The sequence below is a fragment of the Carcharhinus amblyrhynchos genome, chromosome 8 (genome assembly GCF_965287045.1).
Source record: "Carcharhinus amblyrhynchos chromosome 8, sCarAmb.v2.hapA, whole genome shotgun sequence".
NCBI classification, from domain to species: domain Eukaryota; kingdom Metazoa; phylum Chordata; class Chondrichthyes; order Carcharhiniformes; family Carcharhinidae; genus Carcharhinus; species Carcharhinus amblyrhynchos.
In genome coordinates this window covers 58,771,317-58,794,977 of record NC_137331.1, presented here as the reverse complement: position 1 = coordinate 58,794,977, position 23,661 = coordinate 58,771,317, and the positions used below count along the sequence as shown (strand labels likewise).

At 42.1% G+C, this 23,661-nt stretch overlaps 1 protein-coding gene across 6 annotated transcripts in view; it reads left to right on the top strand.

Annotated features, from left to right (window-relative positions):
- The window catches only part of cspp1a (centrosome and spindle pole associated protein 1a), a 213,804-nt gene that overhangs the window by 66,595 nt on the left and 123,548 nt on the right, over window positions 1-23,661 (top strand). For all 6 annotated transcript variants that reach the window (XM_080194128.1, XM_080194129.1, XM_080194127.1 and 3 more), the window contains 2 exons: window positions 5,919-6,163; window positions 13,901-14,022. In XM_080194128.1, coding sequence (XP_080050254.1) covers window positions 5,919-6,163; window positions 13,901-14,022 — 367 coding nt within the window. The remainder of the gene's footprint in view (window positions 1-5,918; window positions 6,164-13,900; window positions 14,023-23,661) is intronic.

Here is a 23,661-nt window from a genome sequence, read left to right as displayed (position 1 = left end):
ACTAATCCCTCTAACCTATGCATCCCTGGAACTAAGGGGCAATTTCTTAGCATGGCCAATCAACCTAGCCTGCACATACTTGGACTGTGGGAGGAAACTGGAGTACCCAGAGGAAACGCACGCAGACACAAGGAGAATATGCGAACTCCACACAGACAGTGACCCGAACCCAGGACCCTGGAGCTGTGAAGCAGCAGTGCTAACCACTGTGCTACCATGCCGCCCAAGCCTTTAATAAATAAGGTAAATTGTTAAGGCCCCAAAACAGACATATGCAAAACAATACTAATTGTATGCTGCCAGTTACAGTAACTACCCATTGATCCGGTCTCCTGTCGCTTAGTTAATATCCCATCAAGTAAATAATTTGTCTCCAATTCCTTTAATATTAGCTAACTTTAACTAGCAGTCTCTTACGAGGAATTTTATCAAATGTTTTCTTCAAAAATTTTCAAGGGCGGCACGGTAGCACCGTGGTTAGCACTGCTGCTTCACAGCTCCAGGGTCCTGGGTTTGATTCCCAGCTCGGGGTTTGCACGTTCTCCTTGTGTCTGTGTGGGTTTCCTCTGGGTACTCCGGTTTCCTCCCACAGTCCAAAGATGTGCGGGTTAGGTTGATTGGCCATACTAAGAAATTGCCCCTTAGTGTCCAGGGATGTGTAGGTTAGAGGAATTAGTGGGTATACTATGTAGGGACATGGGGGTAGGGCCTGGGTGGGATTGTGTTCAGTGCAGACTCGATGGGCTGAAGGGCCTCTTTCTGCACTGTAGGGTTCTATGATTCTAAGATAATCAATCACTCTATCTTTAATTGGAGGCTAGTAATTTCCTGCCAGCATATTTTAAACTAACTATTCTACAATTTTTTGGATTCTCTCTGCTGCCTTTCTTAAATATTGGAGTGACATATATAATTTTCCATTCTAAAGGAGCAGTTCCCAAATAGAGACAACATTGCAGTTTGGACATCTGTATTGTTTTCACCTATTTCTTTTAAAATCCAATGATGGCAGCCTTCTGGTCTTGGAGATTTGTAATTCTTTAGTGCCATTATTTTCTGTTTTGTTTACGTTGATTTTGTTGCAGTCCTGTTTCTGATTCAATATTAGTTTCCTTGGGATGTCCATTATACCTAGTTTAGTTTCACTTAACTCTTACACATCAATAATTATAGTAATCAAATGTCCACTATTTCCTTATTTTCATTATATAATCACTTATCAATTCTTAAGGGGCCCAAATTGCTGGAACTGACCTTTTATTGAGTATAATAACTTTGTAATGATTTGAATATTTATTTTCAAACTCCCTCTTTATTACTCTCACTAGATGTCACCCTTTGTATCCTGTGTGTATGTTGTTTTTCCAAAAATAGTGAAATCTAAGTATCAGGGCCAGTTTTACCAATATGAAAACTTTACATGGAGTTTGTTTGTATTGAGAAATTTTGAGGTGTTCCTCACTATTTTCTCTGCATCGTTTTTTGATCTTTCCATGTTTATACTCCATTTGCTTTAAAAATAAAGCAGGCCTCAATTGTCTGAAATGAGTTATGGAACAAATAGGTGAAAAACCTACCTGCAGGTCATGTGCTCAATATTTCACTCCATTTTCTACCATTGGTGAATTCCCTTTCAAAGGGATCATCAATGTGGTTCATTAAAGTGTGCATTATAACTCTAAAGATAAAGATTTAAATATCGACGGTATTTATCTTTATTGAATTTCATGACTGGTAATTTTAAATTTCAAAATTATAGCATCATCATTTGTTTAATTTTCTAAATAAATTGGCAGCCAGGAAAAGATCACCTGGTCCCTCTGGCCTGTCCAATAGCATGATAAGAAGTCTCTCAACACCAGGTTACAGTCCAACAGGTTTATTTGGTAGCAAAAGTCACTAGCTTTCAGCGCATTGCTCCTTCGTCAGATAAATGGGAGTTCTGTCCACAAACAAGGCAGATAAAGACACAAACTCAATTTACAAAATAATGGTTGGAATGCGAGTCTTTACAGGTAATCAAGTAATAAAGGTACAGATAATGTGAGTGGAGAGAGGGTTAAGCACAGGTTAGAGATGTGTATTGTCTCCAGCCAGGACAGTTAGTGAGATTTTGTGAGCCCAGGCAAATTGTGGGGGTTACAGATAGTGTGACATGAACCCAAGGTACTGGTTGAGGGCATCCTCGTGTGCGGAATTTGGCTATCAGTTTTTTGCTCAGCAATTCTGTGTTGTCATGTGTCGTGAATGCTGCCTTGGAGAACGCTTATCCGAAGGTCAGAGGCTGAATGCCCGTGACTGCTGAAGTGTTCCCCGACAGGAAGAGAACACTCCTGCCAGGTGATTGTCGAGCGGTGATCATTCACTCGTTGTTGTAGCATCTGCATGGTTTCCCCAATGTACCATACCTCGGTACATCCTTTCCTGCAGTGTATCAGGTAGACAACGTTGGCCGAGTTGCAAGAATATGTACCATGTAACTGGTGGATGGTGTTCTCTTGTGAAATGATGGCATCTGTGTAGATGATCTGGCATGTCTTGCAGAGGTTGCTGTGGCAGGGTTGTGTGGTGTCGTGGTCACTGTTCTCCTGAAGGCTGGGTAGTTTGCTGCTGACAATGGTCTGTTTGAGGTTGTGAGATTGTTTGAAGGCAAGACGTGGGGGCGTGGGGATGGCCTTGGCGAGAAGTTCGTCTTCGTTAATGACGTGTTAAAGGCTCAGAAGAAGATGTCGTAGCTTCTGTGCTCCGGGGAAGTACTGGACAATGAAGGGTACTCTGTCCGCCGTGTCCCGTGTTTGTCTTCTGAGGAGGTGTATAGCATCGATTGCAGGTCCTGTGCAGTGTAAAGGTCTTGTTCGAACCTGTGCAGGAAGATATTGGCACATTGAGGTGTGAATTTGGTCCCCATGGCTGTTCCATGTGTCTGATGAAGAACTGGTTGGTGAAGCTGAAGACATTGTGGTCCAGAATAAAGTGAATGAGTTGTAAAATTGCATCTGGAGACTGGCAGTTATCGGCGTTGAGCACTGAGGTAGTTGCAGCAATGCCATCGTTGTGAGGATGCTAGCGTAGCGGACCAAGACATCCATTGTGAAGAGTGCTCCTGATTTAACTGCTCCATGTGTGCTGAGTTTCTGTAGGAAGTCTGTAGTGTTGCAACAAAAGCTGGGCGTTCTTTATACATTGGGTTTCAGGATGCCCTTGACATAGCCAGAGATGTTCTCACACAGGATCCCATTGACCGATACAAAGGGACAGCCGGGTGTGTTTGCCTTGTGTATCTTGGGGAGACAGTAGAGATCTCCAACGTGGGGAGTACATGGGATGAGAGCACGGAGGGTGCTCTGATGGTCCGGATCAAAGGTCTTGATCAGTTCGTTGAATTGACGGGTGTGTTTGGTCGGATCATGATGGCCAGGCTATCATGGATAAATACTACTTATCCACCCATTACCATAAGTAAGACAATAGAACAAATCCTCTGGTTATGTTACTGATTATAATACGCTGGAAATTACATCTCCGTCCCTCTCAGGTAATTGTAAACTGACCAGGAAATCTCACAGACCAAGTGTTATGTATCAAAGCACTTACCTTCAACATGATGTGATCTCTGCCCAATTCAGGAACAGGTCCTGTTCTTTCTTGATGGGTCCAGCATCCAACATAGAGTATTGTATTCCAGATGGTCATAATTTTTTGGAAAAAGAACTGCCCAACACCTAGTCTAATCCTACCCTTACAGAGTTTAAGTATTCCTGGTCCTGTCCAATCTGTCAAACTGGAATAGTATCAATAATCATTTTTATAAATTTTTATCAGGATAACCAAGACTATGCTACTCTAAATAGATCAATATCTCGAGCCTATCTGAGTACTAAGGTTTTTAAGAATCATTCTTCTACTTCTGTTTTGGACTTTATTAAAGGCCACCTACCACATGGAGGGATAAAACCTGGGCACTGAGCTGTAGATACTATACCATTTCTTGTTCCTTTTCTATCTGCTGTCACCTTGATGATAGTATCCACAGATTCTTTAGTAGCTTTGATATATATGCTGATGATCTCTCCCTCTGCCTCTTATCTCTTTTATCCTTTGATTGCCTTTGTACTGTCAAATTGCTCATGCAACATAAAACCTCAAGTAATCACATTCCACCAGTTCATCATAGAAGGACCAAAGCTATAATTTTCAGCCTCTGCCACAAACTTTGTACCCTTGCCACTGATTTCATTGACGATGAAGGTCAATCTGAATCATTTCATCAGTAATCCTGATTGTCCTCCGCGTTCAGCTTCAAACACCATGGATGTTCCCAAAAAAAGTCTAAATGTTGAATTCATGTAAAAACTGGAGTAAATCACACTTTTTTTCAGTGGGAGTTCTAAGATGAATCCTCCACACTGTATGCACTACAGAGTGCACTGGCGCGAATTGTGCGAATAATCAGTGGGTGGGGTCTATTCCAGCCTGGGAGGTCAGCAGCATAGCGCTGGGCAGGCCACTGCGCATGCGTCAATTTCAGTGCTGAGGTTGGCACATATGCAGTGACTTCTTTCTGCTGGCCCCCTAAGCACGCCCAGCCTAGAAACCCCTACCCCCAGTCCGTCTCGATCACAGATCCCACGCAGCCCTGATCTTCCATTCTACACCCCTCCACTCCGCCACCCTGATGGTCAACCCCAATGCTGGCTTCCCCCTTTGCTCGCAATCAGTATGCAGAGTGGTAGCGGGTCTCCCCACCCCCACTGATTGCCCCAGAGGCCTGCCTCCTTGGCACTACACTATGCCCGATGGACAGTGTCAGATGCCTCTGGGCATTGGCATGGGCAGTGCTGAGGGCACAGGTTGGCACTGCCATGGTGCCAAAGCCCAGGGGGCACACCGTCCCTCCTCCCACCCATGGTACCCAAACCTTTGAGGGGCTCCAATTGACCCCCCCTTCACTTCAGCGGGGTCGGGCCACTAGCTCCCCAAAAATGGGGAGCTATAGTAAACCCCGCTGGAGTGAAACACTCCTGGCCGGGTGTGGAGAGGCTAGCGGGCCCAGAGACTTCAGTCCCGGGCCCGCTAATTATGTTTAAATTAGATTTGCATGCTTGTCTGCATGCCAAATGCAACTCTGCGCCAATTTCCAACACAGAGTTGCGGGAAGTCTAATGCTGGGAGATACACTTGGCCAGACATACTAACCCAGCACTGCTGAAATTTCCCAACCCGTTGTGTTATAAAATTAGCACAGTGGGATGGAAGAATCGTGCCCTCCTGCCGTCACTGACGCCCATGTTCTTTCGACCCCAAAACCACTTTCATCTGGTTTGCCTCAGCCTTTCTGTCCCTGAAATATTTATCCAGTCTGCCATTACCTAAAAGCTCATTTATTCTAATGAACTTTTAAATGGCAATTTCTAATCGCTATAAACTCCAGATTGCCCATAACTCTGCTGTGCATTACCAATGCTGCCTCAATATACTTTTGTTCTTCTCTATCATTGATATAATCATTATATACTACTGGCTCTTCCATTCCTCCTACCCCATTCCAAAGTCCATCTCCATCCCTCCACAGCCTGGCTCACCCAATGCTTGTATTTTTCTTCAGCCATTTACCCCCTCAAAAACAAGCTTTTGTTCTGACTTGGGGCCCTCCTTCCCATCTACCATCATTAAAGATAGAACATTCAATTACTTTAATCTTACTTTTTGGAAGTCTCTACTTCAATCTCAATTTTTGCAAGATTAATTTATTTGATCAAGCTTTTAGTCACCTATTTAATCTCTCATTCTGGTTTAGTATTTAGTATCTGTTTTCTTTATATCAATGCCTAAAATAAGGGTGGGCTCTTTTTTGTGATAAAGTCTTTAATTGTTGATAATGACCAAGAAATTTGGTAATTTTAATTTCATCTTTGCAGCCAAATCGAATAAGGGAGTTTGGTGCTGTGATACAACATGATCCTCACAGGCATGATGCTGCTTATGAAGGAGGTGAAGCCCATGTTGTGAACAAATCAAGAGATGAAAGATCTCCTGTTGAAGAGAGACAGCCTCCAGAATGCCCCAGGGTAGCTTTCCAAAATCCTCCAATTGATGGTAGCAGCCCTAATATTGGCCTGAGCAGTGGAATGTGGAATCCCCTTCAGAATGTAATGGTTCCTAGGTAAAAACTATTACTTTTAAATCTGAGCAATGCTTTTAATATGCAATGTGCTTAAGAAAAAGAAGAGAAAATTTTGAGTTGCAGTTCAGGTATGTGTGTACGGAGTCTTTTGGTTCAAAACCCAATATAATGATTTGTTATCAAATTCAATATTTCTGAGGTAGCACAAAAATTACTATGAAAATTGCCAATTGTGGTTAAAAATCCAACTGGTTCGTTGATTACCTTTGTTGGTATGTAAAGAGAAAAAGATTGATAAAAACAAATATAGAGCTCTCACAGTCAGAAATGGGAGAATTCATAACAGGGAACTAAAAATTGCTGAGAAACTAAATTCATATTTTGCTTCTGCCTTCACAAAGAAAGACGTGAAGAATGTACCAGAAGTTCTGAGAGAAAAATGTTTTAGTGAGAAGCTGAAGGAAAATCAGTATTCGTAGAGAAATAGTTTTGGGGAAATTGATGGGATTGAAGGTGGATAAATCTCCGGGGATTGATCATCTTCATTCCAGACTACTTAAGGAATATTAGATCTATTGGTTGTCATTTTCCAAAATTCTTTGGACTCTGGACTGGTTCCTACAGTTTTGGAGGGCAGCAAATGTAAACCCACTATTCAAAAAGGGAGGCAGAGAGAAAATGGGAACTATGGATCAGTGAGCCTAACATCAGTACTGGGGAAGCTGCGAGAGTCTGTTATCAAGGATTTCATAACTCAGCATTTAGAAGTCAGTGGTATAATCATCAAAGTCAACATTGAGCTACATAGAGGAAATCATGCTTGGTGAATCTATTGGAATTCTTTGAGGATGTAATGAGTAGAGTTGACCAAGGAGAACTGGTGGATATGGTTTATTTAGACTTTCAGAAGGCTCTTGACAAGGCCACATGCAGCAGACTCTATGTAAAGTTAAAGCGCATAGATTTGCGGGTAGTGGCTTGAGATGGATGGAGAGCAAAGAGTTGGCGTAAATGGATCTTTTCCCAATTTGCAGACAGTGACTAGTGGGGTACTGCAGGGATCTGTGCTAGGACCCCAACTGTTTGCATTATATATTAATGACTTGGACAAGGGAACTAAATGTATTATCTGCCCATTTGCAGATGATATAAAATTGGGATGGAGGGTGAGCTCTGAGGAGGATGCAGAGATGCTTCAGCGTGAGTTGGACAGGCTGAGTGAGTGGGCATATGCATGGCAAATGCAGTATAATGTGGATAAATGTGAGGTTATCCACTTTGGTGGCAATAATAGGAAGGCAGATTATTATTTGAATGCGCTCAATTTAAAGCCAATACATACTCAGCGAGACCTTGATGTCTTTGTGCATCAGTCACTGAATGTAAGCATGCTGGTACAAAAGGCAGTAAAGAAGGTAAGTGGTATGTTGGCCTTCATAGTAAAAGGATTTAAATATAGGAATGGGGATGTTTTACTGCAATTGTACAGTGAGTTGGTGAGGCCACACATAGAATATTGTGTGCAGTTTCGGTGTCCTTGTCTGAGGAAGGATGTCCTTGCTATAGAGGGAGTGCGGGAAAGGTTTATCAGGCTGATTCCTGGGATAGTAGGTCTGTCATATGAGGAGAGACGCAGTCAGTTGGAATTACATTCATTGGGGCTTAGAAGAGTGAGAGAGGATCTCATAGAAGCTTATAAAATTCTAACTGGATTATACAGGGTTGATTTAGAGAGAATGTTCCCAGTGGTGAGAAATCCAGAACTAGTGGTTTGAGGATAAGGGCTAAACCTTTTCGGACTGAAATCAGAATTTCTTCACCCACAGAGTGAGGAACTTGTGGAAGACACTATCATGGTATGTAGTTGAGGCCAAAACATTGTGTGATTTGAAAAAGAAATTGGCTATAGCTCTTGGGGTGAAAGAGGTTAAGGGGAAAGGCGGGACAAGAAGTTGAATCTGATGCTCAACCATAATCCAGATGAATGGTGGAGCAGGCTCGAAGGACCGAATGGCCTATTCCTGCTTCTATGTTCAATGTTTTTATGAATAGTCTGGTTGACAGTTGACTCCAGTTTCTTTACATGTGGTTGGCTCTTGATGGTCTAGCAGGCTACTTAGTTGTAAAACAGTTGCTGCTAAATTGAATAATAATAATTCCAGCAACTCAACAACTTTCCAGGCTAAGTAGCAATGCAAAACCCAAACAAATCCCTGTAAAATCTTTACTGACTATCAGCTTGCTCAAGTTGGCAAAGCTGTCTTACAAACTATTCAACGAACATTGCAAAGTTGTGCTCTACATCTATCAGACAAAATCCCAGACATGTCTATCATTGTTATTTGATATGCACTTTTAGACCTCCAGAATAAAGCTAAGAGGTGGGACATAGTTGGGCTTGGCCCTTGGCGTCCTCAACATTAATATTGAATTTTGTGAAATCTAATGGCTTCACTTCAAATAAGTCCAGGGAACTGCTGATTATTGTTGTGAAGTTTCATGACTGCACCCCATCTTGCGTGCCCCTTCAAGCCTAGGGAACTGCCGGGGGCGGAATGGTGGCACAGTGGTTAGCACAGTTGTCTCAGTGCTGGAGACCTGGGTTCAATTCCAACCTCGGTTCATTGTCTGTGTGGAGTTTGCATGTCTCCTCCTGCCTGTGTGGGTTTTCGCTGGATGCTTTGGTTTCCTTCCACAGTCCCCAAATGTGTAGGTTAGGGGGATTAGTGGGAAGCTACAGCGATAGGGCCTGGATGGGATGCTCACCTGTTGGGCGCTTAGTTTTTTTTGGGAGAATTCTGGCCAAAGTTTCTGATCTGGGAGAAGACTGATTTTAATAGGCTAAAACAAGATCTGGCCGAAGTGGACTGGGAGGACCCATATCAAAGCAGCGAGAATTATTCAGAAAGGAAAATGGAGGAAGTACAATGCCAAAATGTTCCTGCAAAGGTAAAGGATGAGACTAACAAATCCGAGAACCCTGTATGCTAAGTGATATACAGCATTGGATAAGGGAAAAAAGGCTCCTGGCAGATTCAGTGGGCTCAAAACAGTGATGTCCTAGCTTTCCTTTTCGCTATTTAACCCACTACCGATGTTTTTGTCATCTGCAAACATACTGACCCGACAGCAAACTTGCAACTTAGCCTATTTGAATGTGTTTTTCGTAAAAAAAACTATAAATGTTTTGATATGGCTTCTGATGTGTTTATATGTACATGGATTGATTAGACCTAGGGCAAATAATGTTATGCATGGTATTCTGTGAGAAATTGCACAGGAGCAATTTCTGCAGTCTGTTTCACACTTTAATTTCAATCACCAGATGTTCTATGAGGAACTGCAACAGTAACAAAATTGCTTCATGCAATGTGCTTCAATCAGCTTGTTGGCTTAATTCAAGTTATTAACAATGCTAGTCAACTGAGCATTGTAACTGGTTACAGTTACAGTAATGTCTACTCATTATCAGTCTTGCATATGGAGAATAACACTGTTAAAAGAAGCAGTATTTCGCAAGAAAAATCAAATTTTCTTACACTTGTTCATTGTACTTTGCTTTAGAGGCAAAAAGCTCTAAATTCAAGCCAAGGTTTGAATTCATAATTTATACTGATACTTCCTTGTGACAGTGAGGACTATTGAATTGCCATAGGAGCCATTTTTTCAGAAAAAGCCTGCCTCATCTAGCCCTGGGCAAGGTGTTTTTTTAAACACAGAATTTATTTCAAGTTTCTGGACCTTCATAGAAAGCAAAAAGCATTTGAAATACCTTCAAACACTCTCAAAGCCTTGGCATCCATTCCGTTTCAGTCCAGTCCTTAACTCTCATTCGATTGACAGCATAAAGGTTTTTACTCAGCATACAATCAGTTGTGATAATTTAACTTTCACTTCATGCTTTAATGCATCTCAAGCACCCCAGTTGCTCCAAAGTACCCCCATTACTCTTAGCCACAATGTTTACACATAAGATGAAGTGAAAAGCACTTAACTGGTTTGAAGTTGCCTGTGTGTTAAAACAAAGGGGCTGAATGAACAGCTGTGGATATGGGAAATACCTCCCTAGTGAAAGTGAAGTGACAGTCAAAAGATTTGAAAGGGAGCTTCTGACGCTTGCAGCTTCCTAAACAGAAAAAGGAGAAATCCAAACTGCTGAATGGAGTGCTGCAGTGATTAGGAAGTCTTCCAGCTGTCCAGGGGGGCATGGCATTTTAAGTGACCAGGGAATTGAATAGTTTTGGAGGACAAAGACAATGATTATTTTGCCCTAGGTTGGTGTCTGAATTCGACATCCTTAAACTGAACAACTCCTTTCCCAGGGCACAGGACCTACCTTCTTGACCACCCTCAGCATCCAACACCAGGGCCAAGTTGATCATGACCAACACCAAAGCCCACCATTTGATTTGATTTATTATTGTCACATTTAATGGGATACAGTGAAAAGTATTGTTTATTGTGATGTACAGATGAAACATATTGTTCATAGATTAGATAGGGGAGGAGGAAAGGAGAGAGTGCAGAATAAAGTGTTACAGTCACAGCTAAAGTGTAAAGAAAGATCAGCTTAATATATGATAGGTTTATTCAAAAGTCTGATGGCAGCAGGGATGAAGCTGTTCTTGAGTTGGTTGGTATGCGTCCTCAGATTTGTATCCTTTTCCCGATGGAAGAAGGTAGAAGATAATATGTCCAGAGTGCGTGGAGTCCTTAATATATATAATGCAATATACATTGCATTTTTGAGGCAACGGGAATTATTAACAGAGTAAATGGATGGGAAGCTGGTTTGCATGATGGACTGGGCTATATTTATAATCCTTTTTAGTTTCTTGCATTTTGGTTAGAACAGGAGCTATACCGAGCTGTGATATATCCAGAAAGGATACTTCCTATGATATATCTGCAAAAATTAGTGAGAGTCATAGCGAACATGCCAAATTACCTTAGCCTTCTGAGAAAGTCGAGACATTGGTAGGCTTCCTTAACTATAACTGTAAGAGTCATGGGATTATGCTGCAACTATACAGGACCTTGGTGAGACCACATTTGGAATATTGTGTGCAGTTTTGGTCACCTCACTATAAGAAGGATGTGGAAGCATTGGAGAGCATGCAGAGGAGATTTACCAGGATGCTGCCTGGTTTGGAGGGTAGGTCTTATGAGGAAAGGTTGAGGGAGCTGGGGCTTTTCTCTTTCGAGCGGAGGAGGATGAGGGGTGACATAATAGAGGTTTATAAGATGATGAGGGGGATAGATAGCGTGGGTGTGCAGAGACTATTTCCTTGGGTGGATGTAGCTGTTATTCGAGGGCATAACTATAAGGTTCATGGTGGAAGATGTAGGAGCGATGTTCGAGGTAGATTCTTTACTCAAAGTGGTTGGGGTGTGGAATGCACTGCCTGCTGTGATAGTGGAGTCGGACACTTTAGGAACTTTCAAGCGGTTATTGGATAGGCACATGGAACACACCAGAATGGTAGGGAGAGGGATAGCTTGATCGTGGGCTTGGATGTAGCTCGGCACAACATCAAAGGCCGAAGGGCTTGTACTATTCTATGTTCTGTAACGATGGCATGGAGGGATCAGGACAGGTTATTGGTGATTGGGATACCTAGAAACTTGAATCTCTTGACCATTTCCACTTCTTCACCATTGATGTGGATGGGCATGTCCTCCACTACATTTCCTGAAGTCGATGACTGTCTCCTTCATTTTGCTGATGTTGAGGGAGAGATTATTGTTGTCGCACGTTTCACCAGATTCTTTATCTCTTTCCTGTGCTCCATCTTGCCATTGTTTGAGATCCGATCCACCAGGGTAGTGTCATCAGCAAACTTGAAAATGGAGTTGGAGTGGAATTTAGCCACACAGTCATTAGTGTATAATAAGGTGCTGAGGACAGAGCCTTGTGGGGACACTGGTGTTGAGGATAATCCTCAAGGAGTGACAGTTGCCTGTCTTTACTGATTGGCCTGCGGCCTAGGAAGTCTAGGATCCTGTCACTGTGGGAGGAGCCAAGCACTACGCCATGGAGTTTGGCAATGAGCTTTGTTGGGATAATAGTGTTGAAGGTTGAGCTGTAGTCAATAAACAGGAGTTTGACATAACCTTTGTTATCCAGGTGTTCCAGAGTTGAGTGTAAGGCCAGGAAGCCGGCATCTGCTGTGGAGTTGTTGAGGCAATAGGCGTGTGAACTTCAGTGGATCCAGGCAATTTGGGAGACTGGAGTTGATGTGTGCCTTTTGGAGCACTTCATAATGATGGATGCCGGAGCAACTGGTGGTAGTCATTAAGGCACACTGCCTGGCTTTTCTTTGATATGAATAGCAGGTGGCTTCTGAATGGGCCATCCAGGCTCTGATGATATGTCAATTAATGTTTATAATTAATTATAGAGTTCCTGTCTCCACTAGGCAGGTGCTCAAGTAGGGCTGGCGGGGCAGGTTGGGTTTATCTCAGTGCCCATTGCAGTGGGCAATTGGGATTCCTGTAATCAGCAAGGGGACATGATGTGGATGTGCCAGCGTTGGACTGGGGTAAACACAGTAAAAAGTCTGACAACACCAGGTTTTAGTCCAACCAATTTATTTGATATTAAACTCACAAGCTTTCGAGGGGACTCCCTCTTCGTCAGGTGAATGGAGAGTTCTGGCCTCGGACAGAGCATATAAAGCACAGACAGTTTAGAGATTACTGATTAGAATGCGAATCTTTACATCTAACCTGCTGTTCAAGTGCTAAAGTGGCTGACAATGTGTGTGGAAGGAGCACTGATCACAGGTTAAAGAGATGTGTATTGTCTCCAGACAGCACAGTGAGTGAGGTTTTGCAAACCCAGGCAAGTCACGGGGGTTACAGATAGTGCGACAACCCCGTGACTTGCCTGGGTTTGCAAAACCTCACTCGCTGTGCTGTCTGGAGACAATACACATCTCTTTAACCTGTGATCAGTGCTCCTTCCACACACATTGTCAGCCACTTTAGGACTTGAACAGCAGGTTAGGTGTAAAGATTCGCATTCTAATCAGTAATCTCTAAACTGTGCTTTATATGCTCTGTCCGAGGCCAGAACTCTCCATTCACCTGACGAAGAGGGAGTCCCCTCAAAAGCTTGTGAGTTTACTATCAAATAAATTGGTTGGACTAAAACCTGGTGTTGTCAGACTTTTTACATCAGCAAGGGGGCCAGTGAATCCCTCTGTAATCAGGGCATGGACCTGAGCGTGATTGTGTGAAGATGAACAGACTGGAATTAACTGTCTTGCATGAAAGATGATAGAATGAACTCTTCAGGAAGACTGCAGTGGTAGATTGTGTTAAGATGGAAGTGATTAGTTTTGTGGGAACAAGAAATAATTTTCAAGTTGACAGAGCGTAATATTGTGTTTATGACAAAGCATTGGGCATTTAATATTGTTAAATGAAGAGAGACATTGATATGTCACAATGGATAATTTTAACTATGGTGTGCAATTTTAAAGCATAATGATTATATTGGTAAACTAGATTGAGTTTTGCGCATAGTAATTAGCATTAACAGTTTATTTTAACTTGTTTTTTAAACCTTGTGGTTGAATGGAAAATTGTAACATTGTACTTGGTGTTACTTTACTGTACTTAGTATTACTTTGCAGTTACTGCTGTAGGAACAATTATGTTGCTTTTAGCAGGTAGTACTACTTAAAGAGCCAAGTAAAATGGGTGTAATGTCATTAAATTTTAAGATCTCTATCAAGTAAAATTTAATGCAGATGTTTTTCTTTATTGTAGGATCACAGCGATTCCTCCCCCTCCTCCACCACCTGTGCTGGCAGAACATTACCAAACACCTTATGATCATGCTTATTATTTTTATGGTGCTCGGAATCCTTTGGATCCAAACTTGGCATACTGTGAGTATACTATTTGATGAGTAAATTGTACTAAAGCAATTACATTTTTCTTTTTCATTGGTATTTTCTCAAAATCTAATACAACAGCTTCACTTTATTGTTGTACATGTTTACATACAATTGTGATACATAATGTGGAGTGTAAACTTTTATGTCTGACTTTTGTATCAATATAATTCTAATACATAGCAATTTTTAGTTATAAAGGAGGTAAAATTGGAATATGTTCTGGATAGTGAAAACAACATTCAATATAAGAACAGTACCAGACTGTTAGAACATAATGTTGCAGTGATGTCACTGCACTAAAAAACATTTAAAAATTTACTGAATTCCTCAATGATATTTGAAAATAATCTTTGATATTCCTTTGATGTTAGCTCAAAAAAAATCTGAAAAAAACGAATATTGCCAAAAACTGACATTTTGTCGAAGCTATTCATCTTGTACTCATCAGGACAAATAACTGATTAACAATTATTAATGGATCAATTAGCTGTAGTGTCACGGCTTGAGTATTCTTTATCTGTAAATCTGAAGACATCCAAACAAATGCACACTTCTTGTATTTCATTGACCTGTAATGCAAGTAGTCTGTGATCTGAACTGATATGACTGGACCCGGCAGCGTGGTAGCACAGTGGTTAGCACTGCTGCCTCACAGCGCCAGGGACTGGGTTTGATTCCAGCCTTGGTGACTGTGGGGCTTGCACATCCTCCGTGCATCTGCATGTTTTTCTTCTAGCTGTTCTGGTTTCCTCCCAGAATTCAAAGTATAGGTTGGGTAGATTGGCCATGCTAAATTGCTCCTTACTGTTTAAGATGTGTAGGCTAGGGGATTAGTGCAGTAAATGAGTGCGGTTACGGGAATTGGCCGGGGTGGGGGGTGAGGTGGGTGGCCCAGGGTAAGATACTCTGTCAGAGGGTTGGTGCAGACCCGTTGGCCTGGTTGGCCTCATTCTGCACTGTAGGGATTCTGTGATTCTATGACTGGAGATCTAGCCAAAAGTAACTTCACTGACCACACCCAACATTTAGCACAGAAAGACTAGTTGTTTGTCTGCATTGATTACTTTGTGGTTTTTGTCTGCATATTTATCTTGCACCACAGGTAGGAACTTATTACAGAAAAGCTGTATTTATTATTCAGTGATAGTCTTAATTTTCCAGTCATTTTATTTACTTTAGACTGTAGCTAACCTAGGCTTTGGCTACTGTTAATGTAAGTCAGCCTAGGCCTATATGTATATACAAAAGCCAAAATTTTCTGAAATGCCTTGAGGGTTTCAAATAAAGAATACTGTACTTGTACTAAGTTATAAAAATTCAAACAAGTTAGTTTGACACAATTTGCTTTTAACAAATCCATGCTAATTTCCTTTAATTAACCTGCATTAGTCCGTATGACTATTAATTTTGTCCTGAATTATTATTTCTATAAGTTTCTCCATCACCAAAAATAAACTGAGTGGCCAATGTTTGTTGGGCTTGTCTTTAAAATTTTATTTGAACAAGACTTTTGCAATTCTCAGTCCTTGGGCACCACTCCTGAGATTAGAAAATTATGGCCAGTGCCTCCATAATTTTTAATCTCTACTTACCTTAATATCCTTGGATGCATCTCCCCGGTGCTAGTGCCTTATCAGTTCTTAAATTCAAACATCCTATCCATTACAACCTCCTTATCCGTTTTAAAGCTTTCAAGTGTGTGAACTACCTCCTCTTTCACCATGATCTGGGCAACAATTTTTTTTGTTGATAAAGACGGATGCTAAGTAGTAATTTCGTATCTCAGCAATGCTCCATGGCTTGATGGGTTAATCTCCTTTTTGGTCCCTTGTTGACCTTACTTCAGCTTTTCCTACATTTTTACTATTTTTATGCCCATGAACAGCTTTTAGATTCCTTTTATCTATTATTAATGAGGTTATGGCATGATTCTTGGACAATCTTAATGCAATCGGACTGTCAGCATGGTTTTATAAAAAGGAAATTGTGTTTGACTAATTTATTGAGTTTGTTGAGGAAAAGACAAACAACATGGATAAAAGTGAATCTATAGATGTGATGTACTTGAATTTCCAGAAGGCTTTTGACAAGGCACAACACCAAACGTTACTACACAAAATAAAAGCTCTTGTTGTTGGGGATAATATTAGCATAGGAAGAGGATAAGCTAGTTACAGGTCAATTATTGAGATATATAGGATTCTCAGGGGCCTTGACAGGATAAATGCTGAGCGATTGTTTCCCTCTTTGGGAGAGTCCAGTTCCAGAGGGCATAATCTCAGAGCCAGGGGTTGCCCACTTAAGGAAGAGAGGAAGATGAACTTTTTCTCTGAGGGTAGTGAATCTATGGAATCCTTTATCACAGACGGCAGTAGAGGCTAAGTCATTAAATATGTTCAAGGCTGAGAGAGATTTTTAATCATTAAGGGAATCAAGAGTTATGAGGATAAAGGTGGAAAGTGGAGTTGAGGATTATCATATCACATCAGTCATGATTTAATTGAATAGTGGAGCAGACTTGATGAGCTGAATTGCCCACTCCTGCTCCAATATCTTGTAGTCTTGTAATTTTTGGGATGTAATAAGTAGACTACCACAAGGATCAATGGTTAGTTTTTAAGAACCAGAACAGACCAACCAAGGTATTCTGTGAAGTTAGTGTAGATCCTAACTTTTACATTTGATTTTGGTATTAAGGTGAGCATACTGTGTTCCACTTCAGATACAAATCAAGTGATCCACTAGGAAGCTTTTATCAAAACAGATGTAACAAAAAAATTTACAAATTTTACAATTAAAATACTTAAACACAACAAATTGCAATTCTTAACAGTCAGCTATCTGTATTGTTCCAATTTAGCAGTATCCAGCATAGACATGAACCCCTTCCTTAGAATCAATTAACATGGAAACCAAAGATGCTTAGGTAGGTAATAGATTTCCAGCCTTTTGACACTGCTGAAGAGTGATCTAGACAGATAGCTGTCTTCTAATTCTCAGGCAGCAACTTCCAGAGAGAGCTTCATCCCCAAACAGTGAAATCTCAGAAAGGCTTATTTCTTGGCAGATTCTAGTCTCCTCTTCAGACAGAACAAGAGATACGAAGAAATCAATCTCTCTCCAAAAATCTCAGAAGCAGACTGCCACGAATTCTCTGTGAAAGCTGCTGCTGTGAATTGTACTTGCATTGGACAAACATATCGCAGTGTTTGAATGGAGCACTTCCGCAGCTTCCTGTCATGGTTGAGTTAGATGAAGAACGCTCACCACTTGAGCTTGAAGCAGCCATTGATTGCTCAACAAACAAATTGCTCAGCAAGGGTGGAATTCCAACCAAACTGTTCAAGCAGTGAAAGTTCCATTTACTGCCACTCCTTTGTGATCAACTCCTCTGTTGGAAGGTAAGATATTTTCCACAGGACAGGATTTTATACATAACAGGAGTGATAGAGGAAACTGCAATAACATGCTTTTCATGTTGTTGGTAGATTCTTGCTAGATTCATGATTAAAAGACTCCATCTCCTTGAACACTTGAATGTGTCCAGAAATATAGTGTGGTGTGGTTGCAAGTTTATAGTGATGCTAACTGTAAGAGAAGTGTAGGGAGCAGGATATACTTTGTTACCTTACTTTTGTAAATTGAAGCAAGAGGTCAATGATAACACGGTCAACAGGGCAGGACACTACAAAGTTTCAGAGAAAATTGGCTGCCCATCAAAGCTTTTCAGTCTCATCCGCTCCCTTCCTGATAATAATGCAGGCATAGTTTGACAGCAGCATTTAAAGTTTTGATGTGAAAATGAGAGTGAAACAGGACAATGTTCTGGCCACTTTGTTTGAAGTTTTTTTCCTCACAACTTTTTTTTCATTCTTTCACTGGACATTGACATCACTGGTCCATTCCTAATTGCCATTAAGAAAGGCGATGGTGAGTCACTTTCTTGAACTGCTGCAAGTCATGTATCATAGGTACACCCACAATACTGTTTGGGAGGGAAATTTTGACCCAGCATCAGTGAAGGTATGGTAATATAGTTCCAAGTCAGGATGATGATTTGGAGGGAAACATCAGGTGGTGGTGTTTCCATGCATCTGCTGCCCTTTTTCCTGCAGTGGTAGAGTTTTTTGGTTTGAGAGGTGCTTTCGGAGCAGCCTTGTTGAATTGCTGAAATGGTTCTTGTAGATGCTGTGCACTGTTGGTGGTGGAGGGAGTGGATGTTGGAGGTGGTGGATGGGGTGCCAATCAAGTGCTGTGTCCTGTATGGTGTTGAGCTTCTTGAGGGTTGATGGAGCTGCACTCATCCAGGCAAGTGGAGAGCATTCTTAGGCCCAACCATCTTTAGCAGCTTCATCATTGACCTTCCTTGTGTATTTAGGTCAGAAGTGGGATGTGTTCAACACCATTCATGACTCCTCAGATACTAAGGCAGTTCATCTCTAAATGCAGCAAGACCTGGACAATATCCCAGGCTTGGGTTGACAAGTGGCAAACAACATTTGTGCCAGACAATGAGCATCTTCAACAAGAGAGAATCTAACCATCACCTGTTTCATGGTACTGCTCTCTAAGAAAATGAGGGATTGCCTCTGGATCTACATGGATCTTTGCCTGGAAGCTGCTTTACTTTACCAGACTCATCACAAAAAAAGTTCTCGTATTTCTTCATTGACTCAGGCAGTGCCGCTTCCCGTACTTGGATGATCTCCATCCAGTTTAACTTGATTACCTTGAGCCAATCATGGCCCTTGGCCTGACACTATTATTACTGAGAGCTGAGCAGACTGCTGCCGATTAGCTTATAGATAATCAGTCGATACCGTTTATCTTGATGTTTTCTCCTGCGAACTTGTTAGTTTTGCTGTAGTACCCCTCAAACTCCATGGTTGAATGACTTTTTGTAAATGTTGAAATGTGTGTTCTCCTATCACCAAGTATTAACTTCTATCTCTAAGGGCCTACCCTTTACCAAAAACTTCATAATGGGGGCTGCCTTGCCCACTTTCATGTTAAAGAATGAGTGAATATTTGATTTGATTTATTATCATCACGTGTATTGGTATATAGTGAAAAGGATTATTTCTTGCATGCCATACAGACAAACCCTACCCTATATAGAGAAGGAAAGGAGAGAGAGCAGAATGTAGTGTTACAGACATAGCTAGGGTGTAGAGAAATATCAAATTAATGTGAGGTAGATCCATTCAGAAGTCTGATGGCAGCAAGGAAGAAGCTGCTCTTGAGTCAGTTGGTTCGTGACCTTAGGCTTTTGTACCTTTCTCCCGATCGAAGAAGGTGGAAGTGAGTCTGTGTGGGGTGAATGGGGTTCTTGATTATGCTGGCTACTTTTCCAAGATAGAGGGAAGTGTACACAGCGCCAATGAATGGGAGACTGGTTTGAATGATGGACTGGGCTTCGTTCATGACCTTTTGTAGTTTCTTGCGATCTTGGAAACAACAGGAGCCATATCAAGCTATGATACAACCAAAAAGAATGCTTTCTATGTTGCATCTGTAAAAGAGGGTGAGAGTTGTAATGGATATGCCAAATTTAAATCCTTAATACTGGAAACTTCAATATTGCGGACTCGCACTGTATTATTAACTGTTGCTGAGTAGACTAAACTTTTGTTTTACGTTGGTGCCTTAAATAACATTTCCTGTGGCAGAAAAAAGATTCTGCCTCTTTATACTTGCAAGCTTCAGGGGAGTGATTGCCATTGCACCAGTAAACTCTACTTCAATCCTACGTGATAGATTGACCCTTTTAACTCTTCTCGTTGGATGTGTGGCTGCATTTGCTTCCCATTTTAAAATTACGTCTTCATTTTGGCACCACTGCTGACCGCAGCTTCCTACCGTAACTGTTGTACCACACCATTTGCGAACTTGGAAGCTCCTTCTCAATGCGCTCCATCACCAATGCCACTTTAAAATTTATATCTGCCTCTGCTAATAATTTCCTTTGGATGGCCCGATTATTTACTCTGCAGATTAAACAGTCCTGCAGCATGTCATTGAGGCTCCAAAGTCACAGTGCTCTGAGATCTGTCTTAAATTAGTAATATAAGTTACGGTATCCGGGGCACCAATATGCTGGCAGGTGGATTTGTTAAAGTCACTAGGGAGGGTTTAAATTATTACGGCAGGAGGTGGGAATCAGAGCAGTAGGTCAGCAGGAGAAATAACTGAGGGAGAGCACAGACTAAGGCCAGTAAGATTAAGAGGAAGAGCAGGCAGGGAGTAGTTGTTGAACACAGTAGGACTGGTGGTCTGAAGTGCATTTGTTTCAACGTGAGCGGCATAGCAGGTAAGAGATGAATTTAGAGCTTGGATTAGTACTTGGAACTATGATATTGTTACTATTACAGAGACTTGGTTGAAAGATGGACAGGATTTGCAGCCAAACATTCCAGGATATAGATGCTTCAGGCATGATAGAGCGGGATGTAAAAGGGGTTGGGGAGTTGCACTACTGGTTAAGGAGAATATCACAGCTGTACTGAGGGAAGGTACCTCGGATGGTTCAGGCAGCGAGGCAATATGGGTAGAGCTCAGGAACAGGAAGGGTGCAGTCACAGTGTTGAGGGTTTATTATAGGCCTCCCTATAGCCAGTGGGAGATAGAGGAGCAGATATGCAGACAGATTTTGGAAAGATGCAAAAAACAGGATTGTTGTGGTGGGTGATTTTAACTTTCCCTATATTGACTGGGACTCACTCACTGCTAGCGACTGGGATGGGGCAGAATTTGTAAGGAGCGCGCAGGAGGATTTCTTGAAACAGTATGCAAATAGCCCAACTTGGGAAGAAGCCATATTGGACCTGGCATTGGGGAATGAGCCCATTTAGATGATCCAAGTTTCAGCAGGAGAGATTTCAGGAACAGTGATCATAATTCCATAAGTTTTAAGGTGCCTGTGGATAAGGACAAGTCCTCAGGCAAAGATATTAAATTGGGGAAAGGCTAACTGCAACATCATCAGGCAGGATCTGGAGAGTAGACTGGGGGAGGCTGTTTGAGGGTAAGTCAACATCTGACATATGGGATTCTTTCAAATATCAGTTGATTGGAATTCAGGACTGGCATGTACCTGTGGGGATGAAGGATAACTGTGGCAAGTATTGGGAAGCCTGGACAACAAGGGTTACCATGAGCCTTGTCAAAAAGAAAAAGGAAGCATTTGTAAGGCCTAAAAGACTTAGGACAGGCGAAGCCCTTGAAGAATATGAAGAATGTAAGAAGGAGTTACGGGGTCTAAAAGGAGTCATGAAAAGTCCACGGTAAACAGGATTAAGGAAAATCGTATGGCATTTTAAGAACATAAGAAATAGGAGCAGGAGTAGGCCACCTAGCCCTTTGAGCCTGCCCCACCATTCAATAAGATCATGGCTGATCTGAAGTGGATCAGTTCCACTTTTCCCATAACCCTTAATTCCCTTGTCTGTCAAAAACCTATCTACCCGTGACTTAAATATATTCAGCGAGGTAGCCTCCACCACTTCAACGAGAGGAGAATTCCAGAGAATCACCACCCTTTGAGTGAAGAAGTTCCTCCTCAACTCCGATCTAAACTGCCGTCTCCCCCCACCCCCCCTTACCTTGAGGCTGTGCCCTCTAGTCCTGCTATCCTTTCTAAGCAGGAAGAATCTCTCTACCTTTACCCTATCCATCCCTTTCATTATCTTAAACGTCTCTATAAGATCCCTCCTCATCCTTCTAAACTCCGAGTACAGACCCAGTCTATTTAATCTCTCTTCATAGTCCAACCCCCTCATCTCTGGTATCAGCCTAGTGAACCTCCTCTGCACTCCCTCCAAGGCCAGAATATCCTTGTGCAAGTGCGGCGACCAAAACTGTACACAATACTCCATCTGCGGCCTCACCAGTACCCTGTATAGTTGCAGCAAGACCTCCCTGCTTTTATATTCTATCCCCCTCGCTATTAAGGCCAGCATTCCATTCGCCTTCTTGATCATCTGCTGCACCTGCAGACTGGGTTTTTGCGACTCATGCGCAAGGACTCCCAGGTCCCTCTGCACCGTAGCATGCTGCAGCTTTTCGCCCTTTAAATAGTAATCCCTCCTACTATTATTTCTGCCAAAGTGGATAACCTCACACTTGCTAACATTATACTCCATCTGCCAGGTCCTCGCCCACTCGCTCAGCCTATCCAGACCCCTCTGCAGACTTTCTACACCCTCTGCGCAATTTGCTTTTCCACTCATCTTCGTGTCATCAGCAAATTTCGTCACCCTACACTCAGCCCCCTTCTCCAGATCATCTATATAAATGGTAAATAGCTGAGGCCCCAGCACCAATCCCTGTGGCACTCCACTAGTCACCAACTGCCAATCAGAATAGCACCCATTGATACCAACTCTCTGCCTCCTATTAGACAGCCAATCCTCTATCCGCGCTAACACCTTACCCCCAACTCTGTGCACCCTAATCTTCTGAAGCAACCTTTTGTGAGGCACCTTATCAAACGCCTTTTGAAAATCTAGAAACACCACATCCACCGGTTCCCCTCTGTCTACCACTCTAGTCACATCCTCAGAAATCCAATAAATTCGTTAAACACGACTTCCCCTTAACGAATCCGTGCTGCGTCTGCTCTATCAAACCATTCCTTTCTAGGTGCCTCGCCATTTCTTCTTTGATGACGGATTCAAGCATTTTATATGTATGTAAAGAGCGAAAGGGTTGGTCCACTCAAAGATAATGGAGGAAATCTATGCATGGAATCAGAGGAAATGGGCGAGATACTAAATGAATGCTTTGGCTCAGTATTCACCAAAGAGAGGGACTTGATGGATGAAGAGTCTAGGGTAGGGTGTGTAATATTCTGGGCCATGTTGATATCAAAAAGGAGGTGGTATTGGGCATCTTAAAAAGCATTAAAGTAGTTAAGGCCCCAGGGCCAGAATACTGAGGGAGGCAAGGCTGGAAATTGCTGGAGTCTTGACAGAAATCTTTGTATCCTGATTGGCTATCTGATTGTAGCCAATGTTGTTCCTTTGTTTAAGAAGGACAGCAGAGATAATCCAGGAAATTATAGGCCTGTGAGCCTTATGTCAGTGGTAGGGAAATTATTGGAAATGATTCTTAGGGACAGGATTTACTCACATTTGGAAACAAATGGCCTTATTAGTGATAGACAGCATGAACAAAGAACAAAGAACAGTACAGCACAGGAACCAGGCCTTTCAGCCCTCCAAGCCCATGCCGCTCATTGGTCCAACTAGACCATTCGTTTGTATCCCTCCATTCCCAGTCTGCTCATGTGACTATCCAAGTAAGTCTTGAACGATGCCAGTGTGTCTGCCTCCACCACCTTATTTGGCAGTGCATTCTAGGCCCCCACCACCCCCTGTGTAAAAAACGTCCTTCTGATACCTGAGTTATACCTTGCCCCTCTCACCTTGAGCCCGTGACCCCTCGTGATCGTCACTTCTGACCTGGGAAAAAGCTTCCCACTTTTCACCCTATCTATACCCTTCATAATTTTGTACACCTCTATTAGGTCTCCCCACATTCTTCATCTTTCCAGGGAGAACAACCCCAGTCTACCAAATCTCTCCTCATAGCTAAGACCCTCCATACCAGGCAACATCCTGGTAAACCTTC